Below are 23,021 nucleotides of genomic sequence, written 5' to 3' on the forward strand. Positions count from 1 at the left end.
CTGGATGGAATGAATAGCAAAGAAGCCAGAAGCTGGTATGCATGGAAGAAAGGCAGTCAGTGAAGATGTAAATTGAGGAGTCAGTGGGTGAGAGACAGGCTTGGGGGAAGAGGAATGAATGTAGCTGGTAAATAGTGGAGAGGTACCTGGGGAGTCAGATGTTTGGATTTATGATGTGTTATAACCTGCCTATGTCTATATTTAGTTCATGATTTTTTATATCCAGGAGGTTGATGAAGTGAAGTTCCTAGGCTTGTCTGTGAAAAGTATTTTGTAAATTCCTTTCGGGGATTAGAACTGAGAGTGGAGAGAGAGTGGTTTTCTTGTGAGAAATGTGCCCCCACATTTCCTGTCTTTGAATGCACACCAGAAATCGATTCTTCTGGTGTGCCGTTGTTGTTTGGTCTCTCCTACATATTTTCCATCAGGGCATGTGGTGCATTGGGTGAGATACATCTACACCTCCAGAAAAGTAATGTAGGATCCAGGAATGCTGATGGTTCAGTTGTGGGGTGTAGTAATTGTGGGGGTGATGGAGATATGTTGGCAGGTTTTACATTTCATGTCATGGCATGGTCTAGATCCATGTAATGTGTTTTGGGCCATGGGAAGTTTGCTTGCTTCTGGTGATGAGGTTAGCCAGGTTCGTTGCTTGTTTGCAGGCTAGCATGGGTAGTTCTGGGAAGATCTCTTTGAGAATCTGGTCTCCTTCTTGTATAGGTTGCAGTTGTTTGAGGATTTTTTGTATGGGTTCGAGGAAGGGGTGATATGTTATAACCAGTAGTGTGCAACTCGTGGGGGTTTTCCTTCTGTACTGCAGCAATCTTCATGTGGTATCCAGGTGGCTCTTTTAAATGTGTGATCTATCTTCCTGGAGGAGTGTCCTTGTAGAGTGAAAGCCTTTTTGAGATTAGTGAGGTGGCAATCCCAAGTGTTCTCCTCAATGGAAACTCAGTAGTATCTGAGGGCTTGGCTTTATATCACAGCTTTTCTTAGTGTGTTTAGGGTGATGGCTGGTTCTGTGTGTTGCTGCCATGCACTGCAGCGGGGGGCGGGAGGGGGCCTTAGAAGGCCGTCAGGTGGGTACTTGTGACGCTTGGAGTGGAATTAATTAGGCGGATGCTTACCGGTTACAAAGCAAGATTATTTACTCACGCTGTCAAGGTGGTGAACAACGGAGGTCAGAGGTACTTGGTTAGTTACAGCTTAAGAGTTCGTAGGTCGGTCTGCGTAAGTGTTCGGAAATGGTTGGGCAGAAATGGTCGGGCCGGCAGTCGTTGATTTACGTCTGAGATTGGGTCGAGACGGGGGGGAACTGACAAGTGATCAAATTGTCAGTTAGTCTGACACGTATGTTCAAAGGTCTCCAAGGTGTGTACGGAGGTCTCCCCTTCTTCATCTTTGCAGAAGTGTATGTGGGTTTTATTTGTGTAATAGCCAATTGGTTTTCGCCACATCATAAATTTAATTAGAATCACCAATTATATAGCGGTTTTCGCTAGGGTGTTATTTTAGGGCTACTCCCTGTATTACTCTGACCAGTTATAATGATTTATGTAAAGCACAGAAGGTTAAAGTTTAATTTCTGTTAGTGGCGCAGCAATAAATTTATTTGTTGGCATGCATAGCAAAGGAGGCTGTTACTATCATTTTGTTAACCCTTAGTTAACCTAGTGCAAAATAAAACTGCTTTAAATAGTATCTCTTGCTTGTGGCATGGGCACTTACTTAATTGGGTTGTGACACTGTGCAGATATGCATGTTGGTCTGTGGGCTTCTGGTATAACATGGTTTGGATTTTACCATTCTGGATACTGATCATTGTTTCTAAAAGGGAGATGTTGGTGCTGGAGTATTCAAGAGATAGTTGGATGGAGGGGTGATGATAGTTGAATTTGATGGAACTCAATCAGAGATTGCAGGTTTTCAGTCTAAATGATGAAGATGTCATCAATATATCTTAAGTATAGCAAGGGTTTGATGGTGCAGTCCTTGAGAAATTCTTCTTCCAGGTGGCTCATAAGAAGTTTGGCAGACTATGGGGCCATTTTGGTCCCTTGAACCTATACAAACCTATATGAAACCTACACGAAAATTCCCTCAAACCTATATGAAAAATCCTCAAACAATTGCAACCCATGCTAGACGGAGACCCAATTCTTAAAGAGATCTTCCCAGAACTATCCATCCTAGCCTTCAAACAAGCACCAAACCTCACTAACCTCATCATCAGAAGCAAACTTCCTACAACACAAAACGCATTGAATGGATCCAGACCATGCCATGAAAAGAAATGCAAAACCTGCCAACATATCTCCACCACCCCCACAATTACTGCACCCTACAACAAGACCATCAACATTCCTGGATCTTACATTACATTTCTGGAGGTGCAGCTGTATCTCATCCAATGCACCAAAAGCCCTGATAGAAAATACATAGGAAAGACCAAACAACAACTGCGCACCAGAATGAATGCACACCAGAAATCTATTAAAGACAAAAATACCCAATTACCTGTGGGGGCACATTTCTCACAAGAAAACCACTCTCTCTCCACTCTCTCAGTTCTAATCTTCAAAGGGAATTTACAATACACTTTTCACAGATGAGCCTAGGAACTTAATTTCATTCGACCTCCTGGATACAAAACATCATGGACTAAATATAGACATTGGATTTATGACACACTATAACCTGCCTAACATCTGACTCCCTGGGTACCTCTCCACTATTTACCAGCTACATTCATTCTTCTTCCTCCCCGCTTCCCCCAAGTCTGTCTCTCACCCACTGACTCCTCAATTTACATCTTCACTGACTGCCTGTCTTGCATGCATACCAGCTTCTGGCTTCTTTGCTATTCATTCCATCCAGGAAGAGTGCACACCAACTGCAGATGCTTCCTCAGCCTGACAAAGGGTATTTAAATCCAAAAGCTTGCTAAAAAGAATTTTTCCAACTATATGAGTTGGTCTAATAAAAGATTTACCCAAGGAACCCTGTATGCCTATGTCCTTAGACCAGCATGACTACAACCTACACCTCTATTTACTGCTGTAATTTAAATTCCAGTGCTTATGATAATCTTTAAATAGTTGAGAGAAAAATCTATTGGGAAGTTGTAAATAAAAGTAACAGCAGTTTTGGCATGAAAGGGGTAATGTAGCATAAGGCCAAGTTAAACAGCACAGATGTGTATATGTGTATACACAGTATATGTAGATGTGATCTGTAACTGAGTGCAGCTGACACTTGCATTAAAATGTTATGATTTTGTATTTTGAAGTATCTATTATTATGCAATTTTTCCAGCACCGAAAGAAATGTTCCTTGGCTGACCTAGCTGGGAAACCATTCTGCCCGATATAATTATTAGTGGTAATCATCATCATGGAAATACTGTGTGTGAACTGCATCTTTAAAGTAACAATTTGATACACCCACTATCATCCCTGCAGGGACTTTTTTTTAAACTTATTTTTGCCACCCACCAATTTTCAGTGATATATCTGGATAAGGAGAAGTGACTGCTGCACTATTCAGTAGCAACAGGCCTTAAGAGCATCAGCGATGAAATTCTCAAGGGTCTTTATGTCCTGGATGGAAATGGAATCATTACTGTATTTTTGAACTACTGCTAACGTCATTGACACCCACCTACAGTCAGTCCACTAGAAATATAAGTAGAGAGATCAGACTGTTCACAAATTACAGACAGACTAACCAGGAACAGGGCAAGTCAGAGACAAACTCATTGGTAAGTTTCATTTAAGGAGCGGGTGAAGGAGAGTGAATGTGTGTGTTGCATCAGTTTTTTATTTATTCCTATATATAATTGTTGTTTAGTATATCTTCTGCATTTAGCTTCCTTCTTCCAGTCTTTAAAATTTAACTAGCTGGGCTTCAAATTATATTCCTTCATATTCCAAATGGTACAAAAAGACATATCACTGTCACTAAACATTTGGCTATTTAGAGGATTTTTTATATTGGAAGTCCAGAGCTAATCCTCCCTTTAAAGAAGTGATCTAGTGTCCTGATAACAGATTGCAGTGGTTGAAGCTTTGTTCCTCAAGGTGTGTTATAGCTAAGATGAACAAGAACAAACCCCACTCCAACCTAGTAGCTCCTCCTTGCCCTCCATTGATTATTTTTTATTTAAAATAATTTATTTGGATTAACATTTGCTTCATTTCTGAGTAGTGAAAGTTAAGTATGATTCATGAATCTGTTTGGTTTTTTTACCTCCCTATGTGCAGCCTGCTCCTCTCTTCAATATGTGGAAAACAGTATTCCTGATTTTCTTCACTATGTTGACTCTGCGGGGCTTGGTAAAGGGGGCTCCTCTGAGACCAGAAGAAAAGTGGAAACCTTTGGACAACCCCAGGAACAGAGATCTGGTAAGGAAGCATTGCAGAATACACTGGAGAAAAGCCTAAGCTTTGTTTGCCTTTCACGTATTTATGTGCTTCTTTATAAGAATTACTAATTTCCCTTTTATAGTTAAAAAAAAAAAAAAAAAAATGTAAAGTGAAGTGGGCCCATACTTCTGGGCTAATAATTCTGTACTTTGTACAGATCAAAATTATCAGCTACTTGAACATACTACAATTTAAACTCACTTTTTATCTAAGGAAACATTTTCAGTGTAATACACTGTACATTATATTCTCTATATTAATCTAAAGTAAACATTAATTTTACAAGAGCTGTATTTTAATTTATAAAAATACAGTTTATGTTATCAAATAAAATAGCATGATTTGGTATTTTTCTTCTAATCCTGAATTTATGTATTTTGTGGACACAATACTGTTTGAGTTAAATGATGAACAATGGCATTGACTGTACTCATAAAGATCTGAAAGCCAACTAATTTACATCTAAGAATATTCAATTATTAAGGAGCAAAAGTTCTGTTAAACGGATTTGAGCTGGCCCTTGTTCTGGTTGCTTAAGATGGATTTAATTATATGTAAAGCAAATTTTAGTTAGTATTTATTACAATGCATATATGGTCTCCTTCTAAACAAATGTAAAAATGGTTAATTATTAATCTATCTACTTCAGATAACTTTTAGGGAAAGGTTAAACAAAACTGTTCGGAAATCTGGGAGTACTTTAAATTGACTTTGGTGCAGGTGTCAGTGTGTGCCTTTTGTTAAAAAATAGTTGCAAATTTAGTAATCGGTTTCTTGAAAAAAACTGTAAGGAACACATCGGTTTGAAGGATTTCTAATACCGTAGTCTACTTAAATTTAAAAACTTGGACGCAAACAGTGTGAAAAAAGAACTAATAAAAAGTGGGTTACCTGTAAGAACAGTTTAAATTGACCAAATCCATAATGTGTTAGAGATCTGAGGCACTACTGAAGTGCTTTGAAACAGTCTGATATCATTTTCCTAATATGGGAACCAAAAACTGTTAAATATAATTGACTAGTACTTTGTGTCCAAAATATGCACGCTGTGGATATACACGACTGAGGGTATTGGGAATGGGAAGAGCCTTGTTCCTCCAGTTTATCACTGGCTGGTGGGTTGGTCTTTTTTTTTAACAGGTGTGTGCATCACAAGACACAAAAGGCCCAAAGGTCTGATTACACTTGCTCATAATGGAAGTGCCTTATTCCTCAAGTAGTTCCATTAATTTTAATGTCAGAATTTGGCAGGAATTGCTGCCTATTTAGCATGTCTCTGCAGAAGGGCCAAGAGTAAGTGCACTGAGTGACTAAACTGCTATAAGGTGAAGCTCTTCCAGTTCAGGACTGAAGCAAATGATTGGGGTAGAGTAGAAAAGCCTGAACTGCCAGTGTGACCATGTTGGACCTGCTTGCAGATAAAATGGAGGATTTCATTCTACGTTTTCTCCATTCTTATCTAGCTCCTTCTACAACCATCATATTTACTCAGTCTTATTGGAAATTATTAATTTGGAGGTGTGTGGGGGCTATCCTTTTTCTAAATGGAAATTGTGTTCAGTTTTTCAGAACACTCCAAGCTTATTTTTCTGGGAGAGATCTCAGGAAGTTTCCAGGAACTTTCTCTTTGAACAATGATGGATCAAAGCCTGTTACTTTCTACTCGGATCCCATTGCTTCTGCATTTGCAGATTATGAAGAAAGGAAAAATTCTTTCCCAAAGTATCTCAGAGGCTGAAAGAAACTGCTTAAAAAGGTAACTATTAAAACCAAATAAACAAGACTAAAAACAAAATCCCAGTGGTGTTTTCAGTTGCACGTGATTACAGATTTGGATTCAGGTAATTTCCATATCTAAGTGAAGTATAACAAAATTTTTTTTTTGGTTAGAGATAAATGGCATTGTAACCCTTGGTCAAGATTGATTTAAGTGTATTTAGGTAGACACTTCTGTGGCTTTACTTACTTACTAGAATAAAAGGAGTATCTTTGATGAGAAGAAATATGAAGTCAGCTGTGTGTATAGTATTTCTGTTTGCCCTTAGATTTCATATGCTTTTCCAGTTTAAAAAAAAAAAAAAAAAGCTGGAAGATTACTGACTAGTAAAATGGGGGGAGGGCGAAGTGTTGCGAAAACAATTATAAACCTAGCACAACCTACACTTCAAACTGACGTCAAATACCTCCCATGATCTAAGCACAGTAAGAAAAAAAGTCTAGATATAAAAATAGGAAAATATTATAGTAATAGACATTATTTTGTCATCTTAAGTATTTTTCTTATTTCTGCAATTACATTCTAAAGTTGCGGAAAAAGGTTAATACATATTTCACTATATCAGATATTAGCAACCTTTTACTAAGAGCGTGCAACAGATTCTAGCCCAGCTGCTCACCCCCTGCTGCAGTTCCAGCTGCCCCTGCCCTGTGTGGAGAGCTACTCTCTCACCCCGCAATGCAGCCTCCAGTGAAAAATGTGCCACTGCAAAGCATGGCACACTGCAATTTGGAGTGGCTAATTTAGTGGTGATAGTAAGCAGAGACTGCAGTGGAGGCAAGAGAGCATCCCTCTGCGCAGAGCAGGGAGACAGAGGTGGGAGCATGGGATCAGCCTGCTGTTTGTAAAAGCGAGTGAATGGGGTACTTGGGACTGCTAGGAGCAGCAGGTGATTGGTGCACTGTTAGTAAAACATCAGTCCAATCCAATCTTTTCACAAGTTGGATCCCACATTTGTACTTAACTATTGCTTAACTTAAGAAATCTCAGAGTAGCTGGAGATACTGCAGGTACCTTTAAAGAAGCTTTTGCAGGCTGGCAATATGAGCATTTAAAAAACAAAACAAAACACTTTTAATGTTTACATTTCCTGCGTTCAATTAGTTCTTTAAATTTCATAATCTTTCCACTCTGTCAGTCTTGAGGGCACATACAAGGTGCAGAGAACAGCAGAAGCAGTACCTTTCCAGCATATGTGCGGGCAGGATACTGGGCATCACAGAGAGATACTTCACAGGAGTCGCTTGCCTAATGTTCTGCATGTTCAGAGCATAGAGTAAAACAGTGGCAGATCCCAGGGAGGAGTGGCCACAAGCAAAGGAAAACCAATCCAGTCACAGTGGCTCTACTGCCACTCCATGGCTTCAGGACAGGACGAATCTGTCCCTTACTTTTACCCCTACAACAAAGATTGTGTTCCCATTAAAGAAAAAGAATGTTAACTGCTTTCTTAACAGAGAATATGCTAATAACTTTTTATTAAGTCACAAATTTAAAGTCCATTAAGGTCTGTAAAAGTCAGCAGGACTATGAATGTCAGTTGGCATCATTGGCCTTAGGATAATGCTCCACGGGAATTTACATATTTTTGCTTTACTATGCTTAGTCTTACTATACTTTTTTCTTTTAGGTGATTACTTGGACTTCAGGTGAACTTGAAGAATACTTGGCAAAATATGACTACCTTGGGCTTTTTAACTATTATCTGACTTTTTCAGCATACCAGATTTACATACACAAGTCTCACATCTGGCTGTAACTGCCACACTTTCTTATTTTTAGCTAGTAGGGGACATAGGACCAAAGTTTGTCTTACAGAATTTTACTTGTTCAAATGTAAATAAATGAAAAGTTCAGTCCAACTAGTGTTTGCAACTGATCTCAAATACCTTTGTCAAGGAATGTAAATAAATGTTATCTTTATTATAACTAAGTTCTAGAAAACTTTTCCTGAATGGAATTCTAGTGAGAATATTTCCTCACAATTCTTTATATTGTGTTTGGTGGAACTTTTAACAAAACTGAGCTTCAATTGTTACAGAAACTTACAGAAACCTGCCTGTCTGTTCTGTGATGGTACAGAACCTCCCACAATAGGTCCTGGTTCAGGACTGGGGTCACTATAATACAAATAATGAACAAACTTTGACACACAAAAACAAAGATATACTAATCTAATGTGAGACTGGAAGGCAACTTGGGTCACAGTAACTATGAAATAATAGAAGTTAAACTTCTAAGGGGAGGAAGGAAGGAGAGCAGCAGAATAAGGACACTGCACTTCAGAAAAGCAGGCTTGAACAAATTCTGGGAACAGGGGGGTAGGATCTCCTGCAAGGCATGTCTGAGCGGATAGGAATCCAGGAGAGCTGGCTGTACTTTAAGAACGACTTTTTATAAGGGCACAGGAGCAAGCTATCCCAATGAGATGGAAGTGCACCAGGAGACCAGCCTGGCTAGACAGCAATCTGTTTAAGGGGTTGAAACACAAAAAGCATGAATGACGTGTGCCCCTGGCAGCTGCGGGGGGGCGGGGGGGGGGGGCACGGCAGCACTGGGAGAGTGGTGGCAGTAAGCAGGGGATTTTTGTAGGGGGTGCATGTGCACCCATGTGCACCCCCTACGCATCACCGCTGACAAAAGATAATCCTATAAAAAGTGGAAACTTGATCACAGTATTAGGGAAAGTTATAAGATTATCAGATATACATGCAGAGAGAAAATGAGGAAGGTTAAGGCACAATTTGAGATGCAACTGGTAAGGAACATCAATGGCAATAAAAAGAGATTCTATAAATATATGAAAAGTAAGAGGAAGACCAGAGAAACCAGAGGCTTCTTACAGAATGTGAAAGGCAATCTAGTTACAGGAGATGCAGAGAAGACTGAAGTTTTTAATGCTGCTTTTACTTCAGTCTTCATAAATAGGGGCAGCTACCAGATGATGGGTTCAGTTGGCAGCTAAGATAGGGAAGTTGACAAACAGCCTAGAGTAATAAAAGAACAGATTACAGGTTACTTAGAAAAGCTGAATGCTTTCAGATCATTAGGACCAGATAGGATGCATCCAAGGGTACTGAGGGAATTAGCTGAGGTAATTTCAGAGCTACTATCTTCTTTGAGAACTTGTGGAGGTTGAGTTAAGGTCCTGGATGATTAGAAAAGGGCAAGTATAACACTCATCTTTAAGAAAGGGAAGAGGGAGAATCTGGGGAATTACAGACCTGTCAGTTTGACGTTGGTATGTGGAAAGACAAGAGAGCAGGTTCTCAAGGAATCTCCTGTGAAGCCCCTAGAGGAGACCAAGATGATCAGGAGCAGCCAGCATGTATTCACCAAATAAAAGTCATGCTTGACCAACCTGATTTCCTTTTATAAGCTGATAGGTTCTATGAATGAAAGGACAGCAGTGGATGCAATACACTTTGACTTTAGCAAGACTTTTCACATTCCCATGACATTCTCATTAACAAGTTAAGGAAATACAAAGTAGACAAAAATAGTGTAAGGTGGATACATAACTGTCTGGACAATCATACTCAACAAGTAGTCATCAATGGCTCAATGTCTATTTGGGAGGAGGAATCAATGGGGTTCCTCAGCGAGCTGTCCTGGGTTTGGTATTGTTTAACATCTTCATTAACCACGTGGATAGTGGGACTGAGTGCACATTTAGCAAATCTGTGGATGATACCAAGTTGAGAAGATTTGCAGATACTCTGAAAGATAGGGCTAAAGAAGGCCTAGATAGACTGGAGAAATGGCCTGCAATCAGTTGGATGATATTCTAAAAGGACAAGTGCAAAGTCCTGCACGTGGGTCAGAATAACCACATGCACAAATACAGACTCAGGAATGACTGGCTAGGCTGCAGTACAGCAGAGAAGGGTACAGTACATGGCAAGATAAATATAAGCCCACGATGTGCTCTTGTTGCAAAAAAAAAGCTGACAGCATTCTGGGTTGTATTAACAAGAGTGTCACTGGGTAATCAGGGGAAGTGACTCTTCCACTCCATTCAGTACTGAGGAGACCTCACCTGGAGTACTGTGTCCAGTTTTGGGCCCCATGCTTCAAGAAGGATGTGGACAGTTTGGAAAGAGTCCAGTGCAAACCAGCAAAAATGATTAAGGGTCTAGGAGGCAAGACTTCTGAAGATAGGCAGAAAGAACTAGAGTAATTTAGTTTGGAAAAAAGAATATTGAGAAGGGATTTGATGAGTTTTCAAATACCTGGAGGGTGATAACGGAAAGAATGGAGATGGGCTTTTCTCTGTGGCTGAGGGGACAGTGCTAGGAGCAATGGCCTCAAACTTCAAGAGGGGTAATTTAAGTTGGAGACTTGGAGGGAATTTCTGACTATGAGGGTGGTAAAGCATTGGAACAAGCTACCTAGAGAAACTGTGGTTTTTCCATCCTTGGAAGTTTTTAAAAGCAGGTTAGACAGGCACTTGTCTGGGATGGTTTATTATCAAGGATGATCCTGCCTTGAGCAAAGGACTGAACTAAATGACCTTGTAAGCAGTGGCGACGTGTAGGGGGTGCATGGGGGTACATGTGCACCCACTTAGAGCGCTGGTGCACCCCCTCACAGCAGAGTTCCTTGCTTAGACGACAGGCAGGCCGGAGTGCTGGTGCCCCGCCTGAGAGCCCTGGCTGGGGAGTGGGGGTGCCAGAAGTGCCGCTGGCACTTCCAGGTGCGTCCCTGGCTCTTCTGGGCATCCCGCTGGCACTTCTGGGCAGCGTTCCCTCTTAGAGTCAGCTTAGAGGAAATGCTGCTTCCGGGTTGGTGCGTGTGACCAGCTGTGGGGGACCCCCCCGGTTGCTGACTGGCTGCTGGGGGGGCAAGTGCCCCCCTGACTCAGGAGGCACCAGTTGCCCATGCTTGTAAGGCCCCTTCCAAGCCTACTTTCCTATGATAAAAATGTTTAGGAAATGTATTGAGGTCATCCTGTCAGGAACTTTTGCATTTATGTTAGCAGTTACTTTTTACTAGGAGAGCAAGGAAGGCCTTATTTGTGCTTATCTCCAGGAACATGAAGAGCCCCATTAACTCCAGTTAAAAGATGAAATCCTGACCTCTTTGAACCATAGCCAAATCTTTTTGACTTAGAATCAGCATCTTAGCAGATGTGTGAAAGGGTAAGCACGTGCATAAGTCTTTGTAGAATCGAGGCCTGAGATTTTTGCCTTTGTTTTCAGAGTGGGAATTGAATAAGAAGGTAAGATTTCTATGACTGATTTAATATTGACATTGTGATTACTGTAGGCCACTGGTTTCAACGGATAGTTCTCACACACCTAAGCTAGCTGTTACTGGTTGAAGAGCTTTCATTTGATGAATTAGCACGTGGTAATAGTCTGGATGCAGCCAGACTGTGTAATGCAGCCCTGATTAATGAACAGGCAAGTAACTAGCATATTTCGAAGTGCCTGGATACACTGTCAGCTCAACATTTGGGATGCTGGAGAGGAGCAAGGAAAAACCCTGGTCATACACAGCGTGCCAGGCAAGATGGACCTACAGCAGGGGTAGGCAACCCCCAGCCTGGCTGCCGGAGTGAGAGACAGGCATTTTGCTTGGCACTCCCGCCTCGAGGTGGACGGTGGGGAAGGCCCCTTGCAGCTTTCCCACCGTCTGCCCCTGACACCAACATCTTACAAGTGGATGTTTTGGGCACTCTGCCCAAAGGTGTTGCCGACCCCTGACCTATGGCCTGACTCAGCAAATGATCCGTGTGCTCAGGGCCGTGACTTCGTCTTTGCTGCACCGGGCGGATGCTCTGGAGGTGGCCGCGGCTCTGGCCCCGCCAGGTCCTGGACACGGGGCTCCCGCCTCGAGATCCACCAGCTTGCTTTTTTTTTTCCTTTCTTTCTTTCTCCTCTTTTCTTTTCACCAAATTGTAAGAGGAACAGCAGGTGCCTGGCCTGGCCTGCAAGGAATCGGTGGTCAGACAGCTGCTAAATGTTAATGTACTGCTGAAATAGGAAAAATATAGACAGCATAAAATACTGCTGTCTTCTGTGCTTCTCACCCTCACTCGTTAGATGTTCAATTATGCATCTAGCTGCGGTGTTTGTGTGTGTGGCCCCCGCCCCCGCCCCCCAGGCCCTGGGCCCCGCGCGGAACCGTGGCGCGGCGGCGCCGGGCGCGGCCGGACCCGAGAGCGCGGGACCAGCGTCCGTCCCGCTCGGCGGCCCCCTGCGCCCGCGCCGGCGCCATGTCGGACTTCAGCCCCGAGCTGATCGACTACCTGGAGGGCAAGATCTCCTTCGAGGAGTTCGAGAGGCGCCGCGAGGAGCGGAAGAAGCGGCAGCGCAAGGTGAGGCCCGGGCCGGGGCGGGGGGCAGGCCTCAGGCGGCTCCGCGTCCCCTGCCCTCCCCGGCGCCCGGGTGCGGAGGAGCGGGGCTGCCTGAGCCGGGGGGCCGTGCGGGTCCAAGGGACCCAAGCTGCTGATGCCCGCCGGGGGAGGCGGGTGAGACCGTCTCCCTGAGGGGGCTGGGCCCCGGCGCCAAAGTCCGTAGTTAGGTCTCTGCTTAACTTCATGTTTGTTTTAATGAGCCGTGGAGTTGTCTGTGTCAGGAGAGACCAAGATACGACCCACTGGCTGGATCCGTCCTGCAGAATCATACGTTCTGATCCATGGGGCTCCCCACGGGTCTGGACATTTGGTGGCATGGCAAGCAATGCCAGTGTTAATTGCGGTGGCTTCCAGCAGTTAATGCTGCCACTGCTCATCCTGCCACCAAATTTCCAGACCCGTGGGGAGCCCCGCGGTCCAGATCCAGAGGACAGAGCATTGTCACTTCTTCTGCGCTTGAGATTTGTCAGTGGGAGGAGTGATGGCTACTGCAGCTCCAGGAGCCATAACGATGAGTGCTGCTGCTGCCAAATTCCAGCCTCATGGGGCAAATGATGAAACTTCAGTCTCCAGATCTGGCCCACGAACCATTCCTGTGCCTCTCTGGCCTGTGCATTGGGTACCATTGGGCTGTGCTCAATAACTCCAGACAGATTTGAGGGTCAGTGGAAGTGGAACTTGTTGGAGCAGCTTAGTTAAGTTGTGACTGTGATATGAAGACACCTGGCAGGCCCTGATCTACTTTTCTCTATCTTCTGCTATCAAGTGGACGTGTCTACACCAGCAGCCAACTGCGTCGTTGCTACTTTGCAGTCCTGTCACCGCATAGTTATTTTTAGCTGCTACTGTGCAGTAGCGTCCCCATCACAATTTTTGCCCAGTGACTCTGTCACTGTAACAACAAGCTATGGCGCAGTAGCTCGTTGTTACAACAACATAGTGTCTCACATAGACGTGCCCGGTGTGTATGTTTGGTACAAGGAAACAGGTGCGTGCAGGCCTCCTTGCAGTGAGCTGTAGAGTGCACAGCTTACTGAAAAACAATTTTTACGTAAGAGAAAGCATTAGACCCTGCCTGACCCTTATCATACTTCCCAGTCTCTGCTTGTACTGGACTGTTTGCAGAGGTAGAATACATTATAAGTGAGGCATTATCAAAGAGGGCTGAGCTCAGGTTGTTTTAGGATGTACCTTAACTTTGTATTTCTTTGTTTTCAGAGATTTGAGGGCATTTTTAAACTCTGTTTTGGCAATGTGTGAAATAGCACGTTAATACTTTAATGCTGTATTAATATTTTCTCCCCTTACCAGCGACTTAGCATTCAAGCGAATAGCTATTTCAGATAAGGGAGGCAAACTTCTGTGAAAGGATTCATGATGTTTGCTTATAATTTTGTTGTTTTTTTTTGTGTGTGTGTGGGGGGGGGGGTCTTGGAGTTGGCATCATATAATCTTATTTCAGTGTGTTTGAAAGGAAGTTGGATACTTCAGGACTCATCAGTCAAGACAAAATTAGGACCAGAGTAAGCAGTAACAATATGACTCTGTTAGCAAAAATCAAAGTATATTATAACCAATGAACATTGGTACCAATTCCATTAAAGCTTTACCACCTCTAATACAAAAACATTGGAATCCAAATGAATCTAAATACCAGTCAGAACCATAGATAATAATTAAAATAGATCAGTGTTCTATTGCAAGCCTTGTGAATAATATTGTTGATTTCTGCAGGATGAAGAAAATTCACCTACTGAGGACAATACAGAAAACCTTGATGCTCCATCTTCATCTAGAAAAGGATCTAGTAAATCCCAGTGTCTCAATGATACAGAAGGTATGTGCCAGTGTGTTCATCTAAGTGAAGAAATTAGAAAAAAAATCTGTCTCTGGTTATTATAACCAATACTTTGCTGGGACTCTTCACTCTTTGATACTGTCTGTAACAAATAGCTGTTGCACTGAAATATAGAGTATAGGTCTGTTCTTATTGATATTAAGAACAGCACAAGCTCAAAAGGGTTCAGAAGGGCCACCTGCATGATCGAAAGTCTGGGGGACAGGCCCTGTGAGGAGAGACTTCAGGATCTGGGACTGTTCAGCCTGAGCAAAAGGCTGAGAGGCAATTTGATAGCTGCCTACAAATGTGTCAGGGGAGAACACCAGGACCTGGGTGAACAACTTTTCAGAAAAGCCCCACCCCGGGAAGACATGGACCAGTGAACACAAGCTAGTCGAGGAAAAGTTTTGGCTGGACATAAGGAAAAACTTCTTTTCTGTACGGATAACTAGAATCTGGAACACTTCCAGCAGAGATGGTGCAGTCCCCATCTCTGGCAGTCTTTAAGAGGAGGCTGGACAAATACCTTGTTAAGCTTGTTTGAGCCCAATTGCCTCCTGCCCATGACAGGAGGCCAGACTTGATGATCTTATAGGTCCCTTCCAGTCCTTCTTTCTATGATTCTATGATATTAAGGCTTGTCATCCCAGAAGAGCTTTATGTTTGTTCTGTGCCTCCAGCGGAAAAGGATCTGTTAGTTGCATGAAAAAGGTTTTTTCTTCTTGGCAACTTAAATACGGGTTTTCATATCTCCTGGAGTTCCAGAGCTGTGGAAGTAGGAAAAACTTCAAACTTTCAAATTTGTCTCAAGTGTTTCAGCTTTCTTCCCTTTCTGAGAGACCTTTGTTTTCTTGGAAGTTTCAGGTTTGTCCAGAGTTTCTGACTCTCTAGTATAGCAATGTTTGATTTATTTTCTGTGCCCTCTGAAAGAAGTACTATAACTGAGGGGCCTGGTTTGCTCAGTTTCCCTCTAACCTGCTAAAGGGGAGACTTTTTTTTGTTCCTTTCTCAAGGACAGTCTCTTTCCCAGTGAGACCTTCCTTTTCTCAACAGTTCTGGCTACTAGCTTATTTACTGGTTCTCCTGCAGAAACTGCCTGGCAAAGGAAGGGTAGTATTAGCATCAGCTCCTTCAGATACACTGATAGTAGATATAAGAAATATGGCTTCTAGGATAGTAAAAGACAGCAGGTCCATAAAAGCAGAAAGAATACCTGCCAGTTCTGCCTTTCTAGCCAGTCCTAGTATTAACAGCCCCAGCTTCTCAGGTACTGGAATTTAGGCTGACACTTGGACCTTGCAGCCTGCTTCTGGCTCCATCCCATTGCAGACTATGCTTCTGAGGCTGCCAGAGGGCACCTTGTGTGATTTCAATATGAGGGCCTTGTCACATGTTACACTTTAGTATGTGTTAACTGCAAGGAGAAAATAATTGTTGCGTAGTAAAGTTCAGACTTCTGGTGAGGAATATCTCCGGATTGCATTACCTAACCCAAGTTCAGCTAATGTCCAGCTGCTTCACAGAGAAAATACAAACAGGAAACTCTGGGGTGATGCCAAAGTTGGTACTGACAAACAGCTGTTTTTCACTCCCAACTCTCCCACCATTGTAGACTGGATTCAAGACTCCTGTATGGTGTGGGGCTAGAACCAACAAATAGCTCTTTGTTGCTCCCAGCTCCTGTAGCACACTGGAGTCTTCAATGGCTTCAATGCTTAGGATGTGTTTAATTTAGGTCATTGTAATTCACAGTAATGCATAGTAACTCTGACTCATAGTAATGCTTACTGTGATCTAAATCAGTAGTGCTCAACCTTTTTCCCCAGCAGGCTGGATGGGTAGTACCTGGTTCTCCTGTGGGCCAGATCTGAGCTGTGGTTCCAATCCAGTGCCTTGGGCCTGTGGGTCAGTGGGGCCCTATCTAGCCCCATAGAAGTGGCGGGGGGGGGCAGCCTAGCCTAGCCTAGGCTCACAGGTGAGGGAAAGGGGCTTCATTTGGCCCTGAGTGTGGGAGTGCGTAAAGGGAATATGACTCTGACCTGTGGGAGGGGGCCCACATGACCTGGCTATGGGAGGGGCGTGGCTTGGCCCAAACCCAGCCCCAGGGCTTCACCCAGCTCCACAGAGAGGAACGGGGTATGACACGACCCCAACCTGGCTTTGCTGTGGAGAATAATGGATGTCACCTGGCCCTGCAAGGGGGTGTGTGGTAGGGCTGTGTGACACTTCAGTTGCTGATTTGATTTGGCAGAGATTCAGCCTGATTCGGCTGTCGAATCTCCAGATCAAATCAGGAGACCCTTTAAGAGATTTCGGAGAGATTTGACAATTCGGACATAGACACAGCTTTATGTTTTTTCTACTACAAGGTACCAGGCGGCTCGTGAACGCTGAGATGTTGGGGTGGATAGAGCATTCCACAGGAGCGCGGCGGGGTCCTCAGCGATGGACCTGGAAGTGGACCAGAAGCACTTCCCCAGCTCAGTGACTGGTGCTTCCTGGGCCTGGGTGGGGTGGGGCGTGGTTCAGTCCCCCGCGTACATGGTGGCAGACCCGGGAGTATTTCTTGTCCACTTCCGGGTCCGCCACCGAGCATGCGGGGGACCCCCCCCTCCTCACCGTACTCCTTTTGGATGCTCCATCTGCTTCATCATCTCACTGTTTACAAGTCATGCCTGGTACCTCGAGGCTTGTAGAAAAAACGTTTAAAGCTATGTCTATGGCCGAATAGCTGATTCTCCGAATTGGCATCGAATCTTCAGATTCAGATTTGGCTGAATCGAATCGGGACAGTGATCCGAATCAACAAACCGAATCACTGTCTCCCAATTTGGGCCGAATCTGAATTGAATACGGCCCGCTTTGCACACCCCTAGTATGTGGGCCGTCCCTGCAGGGAAAAAGGGGGTGTGGCTCAGGTCAGAGGGGTGCGGTGTGGCTCTGACCATGTGTGCAGGGCTTGGGGTTTGGAAATCTGGCAGGAGGGAGGGTGACTGTATTTATGGTCACTGCTTCCACTGACAAATTTCCTGACCCAAGGCCAGCCCCGCGGGCCGAATTCTAAGGCTCTGCAGGCCTCATTTGGTCCACAGGCTGGAGGTTGAGCATTCCTGATCTAGATAAAATACATGGTAAATGGTAACTTTCAACAAGGCCCTCATTCTTTGGGTCAATAGAGAGTAAATCTTGACCTCTGAATCTGGGCACTGGCCCTCTGCTCCCTTCATCTGCAGAGTATCTGCAAAGATTGTTTTCAGGGTGGATGTCCACCTTTCCCATGCATCTGACATGGTATGGTGCCAGATGGGATGGGGCATAATACTGTATTCGTCAACACCCAAATGTGCCATTATATTAACATCTGCCAGGGGTATTGCACAGAACCTTCATCTCAGAAGTGCAAATCCCAAACCCTACGGAGCTTTGAGGTCCAAATCCAGGAAGAAAGATTATTTTTCTTCTTCATCTGGGACCTCTCATTGCATAAACCTCATCAAGCAGTCTTTGGGTGGCTGTAATTACAAGACATCAGAGCAGACTCGATTAATCGATTAGTCGATTAATTGAGTCTGCTGGAGCGTGCTAATTAGCATGCTCCAGCCAGCTTCTGCATCTCATATATCAGTGTCCCCATGCTTCAAAATGGCGGAGGGAGCAGTTTAAAACTCATCAAACAAGCTTTAGTTAAAGCGCCCATGCCACCATTTTGAAGCACGGGGACACTGATTCACAAGATGCTGTGGGTGTTTTAATTAGAGTGGATCTTGGAGCCACTCTCATTGAAGTGCCCCCCCTCACACTACCAAAGAGCAGTCACTAGAATCACATCCTCCAAAGTGCAATCACTAGAATCGCATTCAAAGTTCATAAGAAGACAATTGGGACAGGTTTTCTTTCTTGATGAATGTTACACAACATTACACAGTGGACTTCACCTCTGAGCCATTGCAATCTTCAGTGGATCAATTTGAACAAGAGGACTAAGAGAAAGAGGAAATGGAAGAATTTTCTGCACACTTCAATGAAAAGAGAATTTCTCCCCGTTCCTTTGGGTTGGTTAATATTAAAGTTGGACTAGAAATAGCCAGAGAGGCTCAAAAGCCTGGCAGGTATGTAATATCTGCTGTATCATGGCTGTCCACTTGGTAGCCTGCAGGCCACAACTGGCCCTCAAGGGTTTAACCTGCAGCCCTGGGTTTATGGTTCAGGTGCCACTCCCACCACTTCTCCATCTGTTGCCACCAGAGTCTCTGAGCTTTCCCTCCTTCCTCTGGCTTCTGCTTCCTGCTCCTACACTTGGGGGTAAGGTAGAGGAGCGGGGCAGCAGGGGCAAGGAACCCACAACACAGTGGCTCAGGGGGACCTGGGAACCCTGTGTAGTGTGGGGTGCCATCACAGTACAGTGGGGTCACACCTGCCATGTGACTTGATGGGGGAGGGCATTCAGAACATGGGGATACTAGTGCAGTGTAAAGCCCTGTGCTATAGCACATAAATTGAAGTAATATGATCTTATAACACTGAGGCTTCTGGCATGGAGTAATCATTTCTTAAGAAATTAGCCAGCCATACATTAATGCAATTAAAGGCATGATAAAACAAAGAATAAGACACAAAAGTTATTACACAAAATATGTATAATAACTTTATGGCTGGTTCGTATTGCTCCATTAGTTGAACTTGTGGCTGGGCTGATTGGGGCTTCCAACTTTCAGAGCATATGGGAACTCTTGACTCCAGTGTGCTCCTGAGGCTGAGCGTGCCAAAAAGCTGATTGCTGTTCCAGCCACAGGGGTACATCAGAGTCCTTGATTCCAATGTGTCCCAACATCTGAGTCCCACCAGCTGATTGGGGCTCCCAGGTGTGGGAGCTTGCTACTTGCCTCTGTAGGGGAAGCCTAGGATCAGGAACCTGAGTTCCTCTAGCACTAGCAGTATTGCATGATGGGATCTGATACTCAGTCCCACAATCATGCCCTGTGGCATGGCAGGAAGTGTGATTGTGCAGATCACACATCAGATCCCATCATGCCTTTAATTGCATGTCAGAGGCTTGAAAGATGTTTCCATGGACACAAACAAGTCAGTTTTTTCCATCTGAAAGTCTTAGTAGGTCAAGCACTGGAAATGTATTTATATTATGGGTTGGGCCTGCTTCTGTTTAGCCTTTTGATTCGTACTTGTTTCTCTCAAATCTCCCAACATCTTTCATTTCCTGAAGCTATCAGGTGAGATGTCCCTTTTTTGCATATTCTTTAAAGATAATCTACAAAATGTGAATTGCGTTCTACACATAGGTGGGTTCATAGATGGTATATGTGGGAATGAGCAGCTTTTTAAAAGCTTGTGTAAATTATCAGATTTCTGTGCATCAAATCCTAAATGCCTGCTGTGGACTTGTAGCACAGATACTTAAAAATGATCGTCACAGCATTTTGTTTTGTCCTTAAAACACTACCCGTGCAAAGGATTTGGGGATTGATTCACAAGAGATTCTGAGGTTTGAATTTATAGGTGATAGGATAGGTACTTATTGAGTCATAATTGGTTGGAAAATCATAATCCAAATTACCAGTAATTGGTTTCTGTATTCTAGTTCAGTGTAATTATGAGCCCATTAATTATCCACTTCAGCTTGAGGGTTTACTTCATCTATCCATTTTGCGGTGGAACATGCATTAATCTTTGTTCTTGTTATGGCTTCAGAAAAAATATTGAGTAATGATCTTTCTGTTTTTTTTGGTTTCTGATTGCTGCTATTTCAAATAACTCTGGAAATGTCTTGGAAAGGTATCCTCAGCTTCTTTGATGAAGGACAAGGGAAAAGTTTTAAAACCAGGAGCAGCTTAGAAAAAGAAAACTTTAAAAGAAGAGTCCTCTAAGAAATTTGTGGCATAGATGGGTCAGGTTGCCTAATAATTTGGGGGAGAAACATAATTCTTAATTTCAGTAAACTGAAAGATTAATATTCTTTTTTTTCTCTAATTTATGTTTATTCTCAGGAAATTATCTAAGTGATGAACTGTACTTAACACTTAGATTGTACTCAACAAGAAGGTGGCTATGATATATGGGTATCAATAATTTGATTTTTTTAGAAACTAGAAAATAGTTGTATAAAGAAGTTTAGTGCCTTGCAGTAGGACCCTTTAGTGTTTGTTTTAGGGGCGCACCAATAAAGATTTTTTGGGCTGATACTGATTGCCAGTTATTGACCAGCCATATCAGCCGATACCGATCTGATTGCTGATATGCAACCCAGCATCATGGACAGCAGCATCTGCCTGGTAAGTCTGTTGGGAGGAAGGAACATGGGGAGGAAGAGGTGTGCGGGGGAGCAGATTGAGGTCCCTGAGGTGAGGGAAGGAGGGGCTGGGGCAGGGGCAGGCACAGGCGCTATCCAGCCTGGGTGGGGCAGGGTGGAGCGTAAAATGGAGCTGGAGGCTCATCCAGGGGGGGTGGCTCCTGCTGCTGCGTGCACCCATGGGAAGGCATGGGGGGCCTGTGCATGTGGCAAGGGTGGGTTGGCCACTGTGTGCTTGTGGCCAGGGCTGCTCCAGCCTTTTCCCGGCAGCTGTACTTGGGCCAGGTGGGGTGGGCAGCGACGGCACTGAGAGGGGAGGCTACGGTGAAATTTGGGGTGGTTCTAGCCCCCCTCTCCCCCATAGTCCCCTTTCCTAGCACCGCTGCCAGCCACTCTGCCCTGCCCTGCCCGAGCACAACCACGGGGAAGAGGCTGGAGTAGTCCCAGTCCCGAGCGTGCAGTGGGCAGCCTGCCCTCACCCCATGCACAATTTTGGGAGGCACATATCCCCCCTGCCTCCCTTGGTGCGCGCAGTGGCGGGAACCACCCCTCCCCACCTACACTCCCCCCTGCCCCCCGATGAGCTGCCAGCTCTGTCCTGTGGCCCACCCCAGCTGGGCAGCCCCTGCCCCAGCCCCAGCCTGAGCCCCACTCCCCCTCTCAATGCTGGGGCGGAGGGGCTCAATCTGCCCCTCCCCCTTCTTCCCAACAGACTTACCAGCCAGATGTTGTTCTCCAAGATGCCAGGCTGCATTCCTAGCCCCATGCATACTGCAGCTGCGTACATACACACAGCATTTATCAGCAATGTTATTGGCCACATCAACCAAAAAAAGCTGATTGCCAATGTAAATTTTCCTTTTATTGGTGCCAATACAATATGGAACAATGTATTGATGCACTTCTAGTTTCTTCACAAGGGCTTTGTTTAGCTCAGATTTTGTGCCTGCCTATATCAAATATGAGTTTGATCTAAGATGTTCTTCACCTTTAAATCTAAATGATGGAGAATAGAAGTAAAAGTGATGAAATGGTACGTGATTTTTTTTTTTGTTTTATTTTGGGTTTTTTATTTTGGGTTGGACTTTTTTGTAGTATACTGAAACACTTTGTCTTGTGCTCTTGGGAGGAACTCTAGTTTTGTGTTTAAGAGGTTAAACAAATGGCTAGTTGAGTTTTCTCTGGGCTTGAACATAAACACACAGAGACTCATCAAAATGTCTTGTAAATCTTTGTGGTTTTCTTCAACCAGGCGAAACATCAGATGGGGTGAGTAAGTCTGTCCATCGGGTCTTTGCTTCCATGCTTGGAGAAAATGAGGACGAAGAAGAGGAGGAGGAGGAGGAGGAAGAGGAGGAGGAAGAAGAAGAAGAAGAGGAGGAGGAGGAAGACGATGAAGAAACCTCTGAACAACCCTCAGCTGGAGATGTTTTTGCATTGGAGATGGTGTTAAACAGGGAGAACAAGAAAATGATGAAAGCAAGTATTTTGATGCAAGAATATTCACATAGTTGATGTCACTGAAACTCTCTTTTGTGGCTTTGTTTTAGAGACATGAAGTAAAATTTTAAAACTAAATTCTATCAGTGATTTCTCCCAGTTCCTAATAAATGTTTTTGTTTACATGTCTTTATATTTTGGAAGATCACTGCAGATCCCTAGTCTTTGTTGGGCACCTGCCTATGAAGCAGAATAATTTTTAGTTTTCTGTAACAGGCTTTTAGACCAATTTTTTTGATACGTGGTAGTCAGGTTTACTCTGCAAATTACTAAAATTAGGAATAATTTAGACAGACATTTGTGCTTGATGTGTTTTTCATTTGGGCATAATTAAAACATCTATAGATATGGTCTGATCTTTCAATTTAGGAGAAAAGACCTCGCAGTAAACTTCCTCGAGCCCTGAGAGGCCTCATGGGAGAAGCCAACATTAGGTTTGCTCGAGGAGAACGTGAGGAAGCTATACTGATGTGTATGGAAATCATAAGACAAGGTACTATGATGTTTCTTTGGCATGTCAGGCTTTAAAATGCCATCCATTTAAATACAGACAAATTATATGAAATTATATTATTTGCAAAGGGGACAGTATAAAAATGTGGGTTTTTTTTTACTTACTAGACTGCAATATCAGTAGTTGAGTTCGGCATACCACTAGTATGGTGTTTTGGGAATACTCCTATCCCAACATGAAGTGAGCTCTATTACTATTTGTAAAAAAGAAACCAAGCCTGTGATCCTGCAAAAACTTGTGCTGTGGATTAGTCTTGTACTTTATTCAGTTGATTTCGTAGGACTGAGGTCTGAGTGGCTTT

At 43.8% G+C, this 23,021-nt stretch overlaps 2 protein-coding genes across 3 annotated transcripts in view; both read left to right on the top strand.

Annotated features, from left to right (window-relative positions):
- The first annotated feature begins 4,270 nt into the window (after positions 1-4,270).
- C4H2orf66 (chromosome 4 C2orf66 homolog) lies at positions 4,271-6,230 on the top strand. Its single transcript, XM_019491982.2, has 2 exons — positions 4,271-4,403; positions 5,986-6,230. The coding sequence occupies exons 1-2, from the start codon at positions 4,281-4,283 to the stop codon at positions 6,160-6,162; spliced, it is 300 nt and encodes a 99-aa protein (XP_019347527.2). The 5' UTR covers positions 4,271-4,280; the 3' UTR covers positions 6,163-6,230.
- Positions 6,231-12,352: 6,122 nt separating this feature from the next.
- Positions 12,353-23,021, top strand: part of GTF3C3 (general transcription factor IIIC subunit 3) — a 36,028-nt gene continuing 25,359 nt past the window's right edge. For both annotated transcript variants that reach the window (XM_014594329.3, XM_006269165.4), the window contains exons 1-4: positions 12,353-12,523; positions 14,297-14,399; positions 21,959-22,185; positions 22,576-22,699. In XM_014594329.3, coding sequence (XP_014449815.1) covers positions 12,422-12,523; positions 14,297-14,399; positions 21,959-22,185; positions 22,576-22,699 — 556 coding nt within the window. In that variant the 5' untranslated portion in view covers positions 12,353-12,421. The remainder of the gene's footprint in view (positions 12,524-14,296; positions 14,400-21,958; positions 22,186-22,575; positions 22,700-23,021) is intronic.

The sequence above is a fragment of the Alligator mississippiensis genome, chromosome 4 (assembly GCF_030867095.1).
Source record: "Alligator mississippiensis isolate rAllMis1 chromosome 4, rAllMis1, whole genome shotgun sequence".
Taxonomy (NCBI): domain Eukaryota; kingdom Metazoa; phylum Chordata; order Crocodylia; family Alligatoridae; genus Alligator; species Alligator mississippiensis.